The sequence below is a fragment of the Nestor notabilis genome, unplaced genomic scaffold, assembly GCF_000696875.1.
Source record: "Nestor notabilis isolate BGI_N333 unplaced genomic scaffold, ASM69687v1 scaffold20956, whole genome shotgun sequence".
Classification (NCBI taxonomy): domain Eukaryota; kingdom Metazoa; phylum Chordata; class Aves; order Psittaciformes; family Psittacidae; genus Nestor; species Nestor notabilis.
The window spans coordinates 5,466-18,123 of NW_009933567.1; the positions used below are offsets into that span (position 1 = coordinate 5,466).

The window sequence follows — 12,658 nt, forward strand, 5'->3', positions numbered from 1 at the left end:
CAGCAGCCGGGGCTAACCTGGCATGGAGCTGAGGTTGCCCCAGCCATCCATGGGATCAGCGCGGCAAGAGCCCTGTGTGTGTGGCACCCACTCCCCTGGGATCTCCTTAAGGAGGGATTGATGCTGCTCTGCCTCGGTTTATAGCTATGTGCTACAGGTCCTTCCTCTTGGGTGGCCTCGGAGGTGGTATGGAGAGAAATAACCCCCATGCCCTGGTGTTATCTGAAAGCAATCAGGAGGAAAGGCATGTCTTGTGTGCTGGGGGGGCTGAGCCTGGATGTGGGTGATCCCATCCCCAGGATGGGGTGTAGGGTTCACTCCCCCCCTTACTGTGGTGCACAGCCAGCACTGCACAGGCACTGGTGGGGGCATCTGGGCATTTGTCTTTCCTTTCTGACTGCCCCAGCCCCATGGGGACGAGGTGGGGATTTGTCCTGGGTGCTTCTGGACATGAGAAGGATGTGATGCTCTGACAGCCTGCGGATGGAGGGGAATCCCTGGCAAAGAAAAAGCCACAAACGCAGGTTTCACGGCTCAGTTTTTCTGCTCCGTGCTCACTTAGCAGCTCTAATATTCCATGGAGAGAGTGTAACAGGTCCATATGGCAGGTACCTGCAAGCTGTCTGAAAACACCCAGGCTGGATGTGGGACTGGAACTGAGAAGCTGAGTTTTGCTGCTAATACTATTCTCTGTCTCCTCGCCGCCTTTGTTTTGGAAGCAAATGTCCCTCCAACTGCATTGAATTGCCCAGCTACCTTGCATGGCCGGGATCTAATTACCTGTGGAGCTGGGAGCCCTGTCTCCAAGCGGCACCGAGGCTTTTGTGTTTAATGACTTGCTCTGCCACGTTCAGAGTGTGACAATGCCGGGGAGCCTGCCAGGACCGGCTGCTGGAGCACCTACTGCCATGGCTGGGAAAGCTAATAGAGGTTGGGATGTCTTGGGCCAGGCACCTGTGGCACAGTGCTGGGTTAAAAACAGAGTAAATGGGTCTAGCAATGGGCACGGCTCTCCACTGTGTTCTGGGAAGTGAGCTGGATCCTTCCCTATCATGACATCCTGGCAGAGGGTTCAAACTTAAACAGGGGAAGCTCAGGTTGGATAAAAGGAAGAAGTTCTTTACTGTGAGGGTGCTGAGGCACTGGAATGGGTTGCCCAGAAAACTGGTAAATGCTCCATCCCTGGCAGCGTTCAAGGCCGGGTTGGACAGAGCCTTGGGGGACATGGGCTAGAGCCTGCCCATGGCAGGGGATTGGAACTAAATGATCTTAAGGCCCTTCCAACCCAAAGCAGTCCATGATTCTATGACTCTATGAAAGCGTGGCCAAATCCAGCCTATGGCCCCAGCCAGCAGCAGGGCAGCCCCCTAGAAGCACAAGGAGTGATGGGGAGCGGGGCACAGCTGAGCTCTCACCTCCCTCCCCATGCCATGAGCTATCTCCATCCTCCTGTTAATGTTTACAAGGCAGGTCCAGCAGCGTCATGGTCTGACCAAAGACCATATCCCTGCCCGGCTCTCCCTTCTTCCTGCTGGCAGGGGCAGGGCCGCAGGACAGGCGCAGGAAGGAAAGACCTGGATCCCGCTGCCTCCTCCATCCACTCTCCTTCCATCCATCCATGCATCCATCTCCGGCCATGCTTCCCCGCTCGCAGGTACTGCGGGTGAGCTCCTGGTTCCTCGCCAGCTCGCCGCTGCCCCGGACATCTCCGCTTACAGGCGGCTCCTGCCAGGCGGAGCAGGGGGGGGAAGGTATTTTTAGGACTGTTGATCTGACACCAGCTGAGTTTCCTCTCCTGCGAGGTTGGGGTTCAGGGAGAGGGCAGCAGAGGAAGCCACAGGGCGAGCTCTTGCTTTGGTTTGTTTTCTGTGCTTAAATGGACTAAGGTCACTCCCTACTGCTCTGATCTGCAGCAGATACTTCCTTGCTTCTCACCAGGTCATGCTTATGGTTTTACCTCCAGGCAGTTGTTACCCAGCAGCTAAAATCTTTGTTTATGAATACACTGAGAAGCATCTCTATAGTTAGAGCTCTGCTTGCAGGTTCTTAGTTTTGGTTGGGGTTTTTTTAAACCACTACTGTTGCACTTGGGAAGAAGCAGCTTTCTGCAGATTAGCAGAAAGAGAGGCCAAACATGGCAGTTTGTGCATCTGTTGGCCTTGAGATATGGAGCTGCCCTATAAATAAGAGTGTATTATTAGGCTGGTCCTTGCTGCCTAGAGCCACAGGGTACACGGTGCCCTTATGCCCCGGCCACTCTCTGTGCTGGGAATGCTCTGTGCCTTGGGGCAATGCTTCAGGGAGGACAGACCTGCTGGGGAGATGCTGGAGCACTGCAGCATCCCCAAAGGGCAGCAGCTCCGCCTGCAGCACTGCACGCTTGCTCCCTGGTGCTCACTTTGATGCAGGAGGGACCACTGGCTCTGCCCTTCAGGTTGGCATTGCTGGCACATCAAGACCCCCACAATCCCGAAATGGCCAAGGCTAGCCAAACAACCTGGATGATAACAAACATCTGGCTCCTTGGGCAGCCTTGGACTTTGCCTCCATCAGGCCATGCGTGATGAACAGAGTTAAATTAGGGGGGATCACAGGTGTACTTGTGTTTTCCAGGCTCCCAAGGAGGAGAACATTAGTGTCCAGATGGTTAGTCGATAAGGGACTCCTTATCATGGGTGAGGGATGAGTTTAACCCTTAAGACTCTGGTTCCTGATGGAAAAGGGTCTTGAGCAACAAGTGTGAACTCACAGGGGCACAAATGTAGGCAGGTCTTTCTGTTATAATTGGGATAGCGACCCCTGAGAAAACAAGAAGCAAGGCTGGGAAGGAGAAACGTGTGTTTGGGGGCACCGTCTTTGCATACACGTCCTGCTCTTGGAAGACATTTGCATTTTCCTGCTGGGAGAAGCAGACCCAACCATCGTGAATAGGCTGGTTTGGGTGAGGGACACACTGGAAAAACCCTGAGGAGATAAACCTCACAGGAGGTTCGTCCACACTGTGAGGGCTGGGAAATATGCTGGGACCTTCCCCCTCACCAGATCACCTCAATCCTGCCTTCCTGAGCCTCTCCCTTTGCCTCTCCCTCCGTGCAGATGAGTAATGCCACACGTGCCTTGCCCTCTTCCACGGAGCCTAGCACCCTGGGGCCCAGCACCCTGGGGCCCAGCACAGCGGCCAGGCTGGCTTCATCCTCCCCATCCCCAGCCCTTGCCCTGCTCATGGCTGCCCACAACGACTCCCAGGACAGCCAGCAGCTTTTCCTGACCACGACAGCAGCACAGGTCATCTCCGGCATCTTCGTGTGGTCGGCTCTCATCGTCACCTTCCACCAGGTACAGGCTGTGGCGAAGGCAGGGTTGACACCTGCGGTTGACACAGGGACCAGAGTATTGATTGCCCCCAAGTTAATGGCAAATCACTCCGCTCCGGATAAACATCTCCTCCTGTTGCTGCCTGGAGGGGATATCTCTGTTGTGCGGAGCATGGTGCTGGCAGCTTGGCAGGGTGGACTTTGCCCATTGCTCCCCAGGTGGCTGCCAGAGCAGGGCATTGGCACTGCCTGGAGGCAACACCCAGTGAGGTTCCTCATCTGGCACCTCAGGTCTGTGCCTTTGGGGTCCACACCTCCAACTGCCCATGGGTTTGGGTGCTGCCGAAGGCAAGCAGGTGCCTCTGAGCACTGGGATGGGGCTGGGATGGGGCTGGAAGGGGGCTGGCACAGAGGAAGGCATGCTCCTCACATAGACCCAGGGAAGGGACCTGATTTCCATGTGTTTGCATAGAACAGTTTGCCCCAGGGACTGGGATGGAGCCTGTCTCATGTGCCTGTTCACCACAACGGAGGGCTGACATGGGATGAGCATCCTGCAGCCCTGTCAGGTTCCCCTCCTGACCAGTGGTAGCCACAGCTCTGCACACCGGGCACTTTGCAGATCTACACACACCTGAGGAATTACACCATCCCCAAGGAGCAGCGCTACATCATCCGCATCCTCTTCATCGTGCCCATCTACGCCTTCGACTCCTGGCTCAGCCTCCTCCTCCTCGGCAGCCACCAATACTACGTCTACTTCGACTCGGTGCGCGACTGCTATGAAGGTGAGCGCAGCCCCTCCTTGGCGCGGATGCTGATGGCAAAGCAGGGCTCTCATCCCACTGACCCGTCTCTGGGCTGCATAAAGGAAGCAAATCTCCATCTCTTTCACTTCCCTCCCTCCATGCAGAGGTTTTCCCCTTTCTTCTCCATCAGCAGCAGGAAGTGGATGCCCCACAGGCAGATACAAGCTAGTGCTTTTCCAACACCTATCTGCAGCCTCAGAGGGACGCCAGCATCAAGCTGCTGGGGAAAGAGGGTTTCTGGCTGCCTTTGGGGTAGAAATGCAGCTTCTCTAAAGCAGAAGGTAGACATACCTAAGAAACTGGGGAGTTGGGGTGTTTTGAGGTGCAGGGGAAGCTTGTCAGGGTTGAGGTTACACTTCCACCTTGTTGCTCACCCCCTGAGGAGCAGAGTGACATGGGCATGTGTATTACTTCAGTAGGAAGTGAAGAATAAGTGTTGGGGATGTCCAATAGAGATATTCAGGATCTACACCTTGCTGGCCACCAGCCACTTGTGCTGCCCCTTAGCAATTCTGAGGTCTTTCCATGCAGATCCCTGCATGCATGCATGCAGTGGTCCCTGGCCACTGCACTCCTGCCTGGGCTTGTCTGGGTGTGCACGGTGGCTGGCTCCATGAGCACTGCTGGGACTCCAACTGCTGCCACATGTGTGTACAGACTGTGTGTGCAGAGAGGAGGTGCTGCATCTGCAGCAAACCCTGTACACATGGTGCTGTGCATCTGACTCCACCTGGATTTGACCTGCTGCTCCTCTCACTGGGCTCCCATCCACCAAAGGCTGAGGAGGTGCTGGGGTGGATGACAAAACACCTGAGCAGGAAGGAATGTGAGATGTACCAAGCCCCTCCCGGATCTCCATCAGCCCTGCTGATCCTGTCCGCCCTTCCCTTGCCAGCCTTCGTGATCTACAGCTTCCTGAGCCTGTGCTTCGAGTACCTGGGAGGGGAGAGCACCATCATGGCTGAGATCCGTGGGAAGCCCATTGCGTAAGTCCCAGCAACCCGCAGGCTCCTCAGCCCTTCACCCACTTTCCCCGTCCAGCAGCACCACTGGCATCTCCTCGGCTTCTCCTTCCAGGTCCAGCTGCCTTTATGGGACCTGCTGCCTTCAGGGTATGTCCTACTCCATCGGGTTCCTGCGCTTCTGCAAGCAGGTGGGTACCCGATGGGGGGGCATCAGCTCTGCGCCCCTCTGATGAGGGCTCTCTGGGTCCCTTCCCCACTGCCCTGCTGAGGGCTCTGCTTTGTCACTCTCCCAAGATGCTGGGTTTGGGTTTTCTCCTCCAAGACGCAGGCACCTGGCCAGCAGCAGGGCTCGCTGTCCTTGCTGCTGACTCACTGCTGAGTCAGGGTCTCCTCCCACTGCAGAGCTGAGATTGCCATCTCTGTCCAGTCCCAGGTTAGCCCGAGCAGCTCCAACCCTCTACAGGGCTGTGCTGCAGGCTGAATCCTGGCACTCTGTCCCCAGACCAGCTGGTCCCCCACCTCAGAGTTGCCACACTGCCTTTTGGGAGCCTGGCTCTTTCCTGTCTGCAGGTTCATGTGTCATCACACAGCACTGATCACTGCTCTGATGGAGAACTGCTCCTTCCTCTGTGTCTCTGTCCCAGGAGCAGAGGGGTTGGGTGGTGTGGAGGTGGCAGGAGCTGCAGGGAGGGCAGTGGGATGTCCCTGCTGCCCAGGCTGCACTGTGTCTCTCCCCATGCAGGCCACGCTGCAGTTCTGCATCGTGAAACCCCTCATGGCAATCGTCACCATCATCCTGCAGGCCTTCGGGAAGTACCACGACGGGGACTTCAAGTGAGGATGCTGGGTCGGGCTCGGGAGGGTGAAGGGTGCAGGACGGGTCCCTGCTCCATCACAAGGGACAGAGTGATGCTGCCCTGGAGAGCTGCTCCATGGGTAGTGAGAGCAGAGTGTCCAAAGTGCCAGGGAATGGAGAATCACTGCCCCCAAATGAGAAAGGGATGGAACTCCCATGAGCCATAATAAAAGAGGTCCCACCACAGAGGAAAAGCTGAGGGTGGCCCCCTGTTTGCCCCTTTCTCCCTGTCTCTTCTTCCCCACCTGGGCTGTGCTCTCCCCTGCAGCAAAGCTACACACACTTCTGCCCTCCACATTTAATCCTTCTTTGCCTCCAGATGCACTTGCTTTGCTTCCTGCAGCTCAGAGCATCACCTCTCTCTTCCCACAGTGTCCAAAGTGGCTACCTCTACATCACCATCATCTACAACTTCTCTGTCAGCCTGGCACTTTATGCCCTTTTCCTCTTCTACTTCGCCACCATGGACCTGCTGCGCCCATTTGAGCCAGTCCTCAAGTTCATCACCATCAAGGCAGTCATCTTCCTCTCCTTCTGGCAAGGTGAGTCCCGTCCATGGGAGAAACATGGGTGCCTGGTGCTTCTCCTTCCACCTGAGCCAGGGATACAGCATCAAAGCTGATCCCTCCTCCCCTGCACAGGGACACTGCTGGCAATCCTGGAGAAATGTGGGGTGATCCCTGAAGTTCAGATCATCGATGGGAAGGAGGTGGGAGCTGGGACAGTGGCTGCCGGTTACCAGAACTTCATCATCTGCATTGAGATGTTCTTTGCTTCCATTGCCCTGCGCTATGCATTCACCTGCCAGGTGTATAGAGAGAAGAAAGAAAACTCAACAGGTAACTTCTCCTCCTTCTTCCTTCATCAGTGACTAAAGAGGAGATCCCCCTTATAGCATTACCAGCGGGATGCTAAAAAACAAAAGAGCAATTTGCTTCCGTGCTCCACGAGTTCCTTATTCCCTCATGACACCCATGAACCATAGCGAGTGGATAGGAAGAGAGACCTTGGTGTGGATGGGCAGAATTAGGGGATTTTGGTATTACAGCACGTGCTGCTGGAAAGGATCCATCCTCTTAGAAACACAGAGCTGGGGCTGCCTTCCTTCTCCTTGGAACTTGCCACTGCAAGCTGACATGGCCCACAATGAGCCCCTGATCTTGAATTGCTAAGGAAAAACATCACTCCAGTCTTGGAGCACTTGGGCTTATCAAATGTCCAATGTCCCATCACCCTCCCTTTCTCCCTGTTTTACAGCAAACCTTGCCCCAATGCAGAGCATCTCCAGTGGGCTGAAGGAGACCATAAGCCCCCAGGACATTGTCCAGGATGCGATCCACAACTTCTCACCCACGTACCAGCAGTACACCCAGCAGTCGATGCAGGAGGCAGAGCGCAAAGCACCGGGGGAGAACGGGCACGTGGCCTCCAAGGTGGACGGACTGAGCAGCAGAAAGAGCAAAAACATTGAGAAGACAGTGCTGATCCTGTCAGATGAGGAGCTGTAGGGGACATCAGAGGGGACAGTGACACTGGAGACATTTAAACCCATGCAAATGGGAGGTGTTTCAAGGCTGAGACAACCTGGTCTAATCGGAGCACTGAGAAGCCAGGAACTCTACCCAAAAAGCCAGTCTCTCGAAGGGAAGATGCAATAACCCAGGGAAAGGTTAAATTACATAGTGCCAGTTTTTGCTGTCCCATCTCTTTGGGTGTTAAGGATGGGGCTGTCTTTCTTCCTGCAACTAACCAGACTGGTGCTGCAGCCCGGGCTTAAGCTCCCCACTGCTGGTGCCTCAATGCCAGCCCCATGTCCGTGCTGGGGGATGCCAGGCAGGGAGGGGAGCCAGGCTGCAGGATGGACCAGCCACCCTTGCCGTCCTCTTACCTCCAAGCAGTGCTGAAATGCTTTTCTCAGCACAGTTTTGCTCTAGTTTCTCCTGATTTCAGTGAAAAAACTGATCTCCAAGGGCCGCGTGGAGAAAACCAGCCCAGGAAGGTGACTTCACTTCACCTCAAAACCCGGTAACGGTTCAAAGGCATCATTCCTTATTTTTACATCTTTCCCCCTCTCCTTCTCCCAGAAAACCCTATGGAGTTGTGCAGGAGACCTTTACCAGGGAGAAAGAGTAAGTGATCCTGCTCTCCCTCCAGATGGGGATGCAGCTGGATGAGTAACTCCCCTGGGAGCAGCAGCAGGACCTCATTCAGGTCTAAGACAGGGTCTCACAGCTGCATTTTGAGAGCTGCCGGTGAAAGAATCGCTTGTTTACGTCCAAACCAGCTTATCTCTGCCTGGATCAGAAGTTAAAAGGGATTCCAGCTTCCTTATCAGTCTTTATTAGGGAACCAGACCATGACTGGTGGTGGTAGGAATGCACTTACTGGGAACTGTCTGTTCCTCCCAGCCCTTTGCTATTTTGCTGGGGGAAGGCAGGAGGGAGCTGAGACCAGCAGAGTGACAGTGGCGGGGACAGAGATGCTGGGGGATGCACTGCTCAGGGCAGGACCACTGGTGGGGGAAGATACTGCATGAAGGGATTCTGCCATATCAATGATGGAGAGCACACATCCTTCCATTAAACTTCCTCTCCGTGTTTTTGTTCCCTGATTTTTAGTCCAATTTCTACTCCAAGATGGTCCTTGAGAACTTCCTAAGCACTAGCTTGGCTGTTGTTAGGGGGCAGTGAAAGAGTGAGGGCAAGTCTACAGCCTGAGTTGCACTCACGTGGCAAACAAAGCGAAGGGTAAGGCATAAGAGCTGTTTTCCGCACAACTCCTAGTATCTGTTTTGGTGTCGTCTGTCTGTGTCCCATCCTCCCCCCTTCACCCTCTCTTAAGCTGCAAATCACAACATGAAATTATTTTATTTATGAATTTTTCTAATAAACAGCAATTTCTACCACGGAGCAAGCGTTTTCCCTTAGCTCAGCAAGCAAAGCCCACTATATGCCTGTTCCTGCTTTAACGCTGATGCTCTTAAGCTCGATGTCCTCCTTGCCCCTCACTGCTGGCCCAGCAGAAATACCTGCACATGCAGCATCCTACACATTTTGGCATTCCCACAGGATTTGTGCTCATCTTTTTCACTCCACAAAGAGAGTGTGTGTGCATGTGTCCCCCGCTTCCTCTCCTTGCACTGCACTTCTTCCAACCCTCACTTAAGCTGTGGATGCAGCAGTTCAGAGCTGCTGGATCTGCTTTAGCCAAGCCCAGACTTCAGCACCAAGACCACCTCTGTTACTACTGGAGAAATCTTATCCTTCTGGAAGCCTGGACTCCACACAAGCAGCCTATAAGACAAGTCCCTCTGCTCCAAAGCACTTCAGCTCATACCTGCTTAGCTGGTGACAGCTGCCACTTCTGCAATGAGGTCCATCAACTACAGCCATATGCTGTGTGCATCCAGGCATCCACCCAGGATCCTGGCATCCTGGGAGCAGGTCCACCCTGCCTGCAAAGCACAGTCTCAGTGCTCAGGAATGAGCCTGCTTGGCTCTAGAACACAGCCAGCACTAAAGCAGGGACATATCTCAAGCTGAACATCTTGGTCCTCTCCATCCCCTGGGAGAGGGCTGGCCACAGCTGCAGGAACAGAGGCGAGGACAGGCTGCAAAGGTGATGATGGCACATCTGTCAGTGTGCTCAAGGAGATAAAGACTTGCACAGGAACACAGCAAGAGATGTAGTTGTACTTCATTGCACAAATGATCGACTCCGGTGCATAATGGGCTGTGTTCATTGCTCTTGCCAGCAGGTGCAATTCCCACTGCAGACAATAACATTTGCCTATTTATGTCAAGCCCTGATTACTGTATTATATGCAAAACAGGTCCTTCGTGCAAGCAAAGCAAGGAGGGGGGGATATGAGCTGTGGCTCATCCAAGTCAGCAGTGTGATACCAGCCTGATGGAGCCATGCTGGGCTGGACGCCGGCAGGAGCAAGCTTGGCCTCCTGCTCCTCCTTGTTCTTGGAGAAGGGAGCAAGGCAAGAGCTCACAGCTCAGCCTGGGCACTGTCAGGGCCCTCAAACCATGATGCTGTCAAAACACATCCACTGGGAACATAAACACCAGTGGTGGTGTCGGCTGAGCAATGCATTCCCCAGCAGACACGGTCCTGTGCTCCTCTGCTAACATGTCTCCTCCACTTCTCCAGCAAGGACACAGGGAAAGCTGGCAGCGAGCACACGGGTGACCTACACAGGAGCCCGGCTGTGCCTGGACCATCGCCAGCAGGCAGCCGGGCAGGAACAGGCTTTTCTCCCTGCCAGCAGCAGGCTCCAGTGGTTGGCAGATTTGTTTTCCAGTCGTCGCTTGTTCTTGGGCTTTCCCCAAGGACAAGGCTGGGATGCAGCTATGTTTCTCACAAGCATTCTGGCTTGGGTCAGGCAGGTTTACAGCCTGCTCTTGTCCGGGATGTATCCTCACATCAAGGTACACCATGCCATGGCATCCACAAGAGCTGGGGCTGACTCTGCTTCCATGAGTGGAGGGGAAGGAAGGTGGCCACGAGCCCCGCAGCAGAGCCAGTGCTCTCATGCACAACTGCTTGGCTCAACACCCAGTTGGAGGCACAGACTCTCGTCTAGGACTTTCTCCACCCCTCAGTATGGCAAAGGTCGAGTTTCCTTTCATGCTGATTCCTGATGCCCTCTTCCTCCTGAACTAATGCTTCTCCTCCATCAACACACACTGGCCTATTTCCCTCTCTTCTCCATTGTCACTGGCTCCTCGCTGCCATCCCTCCAGGCAGGAGCTGAAGCAGCTGACGATGAGTTTCTTGCTCAGTGAGTGAATGCAATCACCCCACAGGCTCCACTGAGGTCCCTGCTCAGCCAAGCCTGCCCAGCCCCACTTCTGGCACCTAATGACCATCCATTACCTGCTGACACACAAAGCCTTTTCAGCCCTACCTCCAATTCCAACTCTGGCCAACACACCCATCTGCCTCCGACCTATTGCCTCAAGCCAGCACAGACCAACTGTTTTCCTCCTTCATCTAAATAGAATGACCACATGGAATAGGGGATCAAAGCTAACATGGCTCCTTAGAGTCACTGGCACAAGGTGCCACCTCTTTAAAGCCCAAACAGGGAAAAACATAAAGATGAAGTATTGATGTAGGGGGTTAAAGCGGTTTATACACAAGCAGCTGCATAGGAAAGCAGCGAAGGAGTATTTCACAACCCACAGGAGCAGAGGAGAGGGTGTCTCTCCAGCACTGTGACCTATCTCACAGCACAGGGCCTTCCAGCCAAGAGCACCCTTGTGCATCCAGCTCTTAGCACCATCACTGCAGGCAGGAGCCTGCTGAGCTACCAGCCCCCACTTGTGCTACCATAAATACCCACTGATCACACACAAAGGCACAGCCTGGGTTAGAACCATGTGCTCTGAGCATGGGATCTACCACACAAACAACTCACAAGAGCCATCCCTTGAGCGTGTTCCAAAAACACCAAGGAAGCCCCACGGCAAGGCTGGGAGCTGGGCAAGGGAGATACACCAGGCTCATCAGATGCTTGCCAAACCCCAGGCAGCATCACAGTCACTGAGGCCTCCTAAAAACATATCGCTCACCATCAGCATGGGGACACACAGGCAAAACTCCCCAAGGAAAACACTCCACTGAAGATCAATTCAAGCTCCAAAACGCTGACCATAGACCAGGGCAAGTCTGAAACCAGAAAATGCTTTATTGGAAAGGTACAAAAAAACCAGTCACTGCAGCTAAATTTACAGCAATAAATTACGTTGTGGCTGTCAAGAGAAAGTAATGGACACATACACAGGGCTAATCGCCTTACAAACAGGAATCCACATTGCTTGGTATATCAATAATTTATTTTATAATAAAAAAGCAGCACAAAAATAAATATTGAAATGAAATTACTGAGTAACCACAGAGGATAGAATGAGCTGGTGATAAAAAAAAAAAAAACAAAACAAAACAAAAAAACCCAACAAAACCAACTTAAAACAGAAGACTTCTATCATTAAAAAAATGAAAGCAAGTATCCACCATCTACAGAAACACCCCAGCAGACTGAAATACAGACAAAGGAAAACAAATCCACGTTACAAAAGGTTTTAGGTTTTGTTTTTCTTTTTTTTTTCCTTTTTTTTTTTTTCTTAAATAAAAACTATCATGACAATGAAGTTTAAATGATTTGAGAGAGAAAAAACAAAATGCCACCTTCTCCTCCTCCCCGGGACTGAGCCGTCCAGTGGCCTGGCTTTGGCCCTGCCACAGCTCACCCGCCAGCGCCTCCTTCCCGTCCCCGGTGTCACCCCGGTCTCCTCGGGCAGACAGTGGAGTTGGGCAAGAGCAGAGACGCTGACTTGCTTCAAAGGGATCTGGAGCTGCCCTGGAGGGAAAAGGTTCCCCACTCCCAATAGAGAGCACAGCAAACACATCCACAAGAACAGAGGTGTCCCTCCCCGAGTCCCTGCCCTACACTTCCGTCTTCTCCTGCCTCCCGCCCAGTCCTCGGTTCCCACACTGTGGATGGGGAGCATCCCAAGCAAGGCCAGGCCCAAAGGGAGAGGATCCCAACACTCAAATCCAGAGACCCCCCCTGCTCCTCAGCGGCGTGGCGGGGGGGGACACAAATGAAAGAGGGGCAAAGAAGGGAGCCCCCGGCATCCAAACTACTGCAGCAAAGAGACAAGCAAGAGATACGGCCTGGGGGGGATGCCACAGGCTGCAGCC

The 12,658-nt window shown here is 53.7% G+C and overlaps 1 protein-coding gene across 1 annotated transcript; it reads left to right on the forward strand.

Moving 5' to 3' along the window:
* The first annotated feature begins 3,096 nt into the window (after positions 1-3,096).
* On the forward strand, positions 3,097-7,452 carry TMEM184A (transmembrane protein 184A). The gene is made up of 8 exons (XM_010016941.1): positions 3,097-3,336; positions 3,937-4,102; positions 5,019-5,109; positions 5,201-5,276; positions 5,831-5,922; positions 6,317-6,486; positions 6,586-6,783; positions 7,202-7,452. The coding sequence occupies exons 1-8, from the start codon at positions 3,097-3,099 to the stop codon at positions 7,450-7,452; spliced, it is 1,284 nt and encodes a 427-aa protein (XP_010015243.1).
* Positions 7,453-12,658: the final 5,206 nt, after the last annotated feature.

Bases quoted from the DNA above. Each gene is read 5' to 3' on its own strand.
- TMEM184A (XM_010016941.1), top strand. From the start codon at position 3,097: ATGAGTAATGCCACACGTGCCTTGCCCTCTTCCACGGAGCCTAGCACC. The intron at 3,337-3,936 runs GTACAGGCTGTG...GGCACTTTGCAG, and splicing joins TCATCGTCACCTTCCACCAG to ATCTACACACACCTGAGGAA. The intron at 5,923-6,316 runs GTGAGGATGCTG...CTCTTCCCACAG, and splicing joins TACCACGACGGGGACTTCAA to TGTCCAAAGTGGCTACCTCT.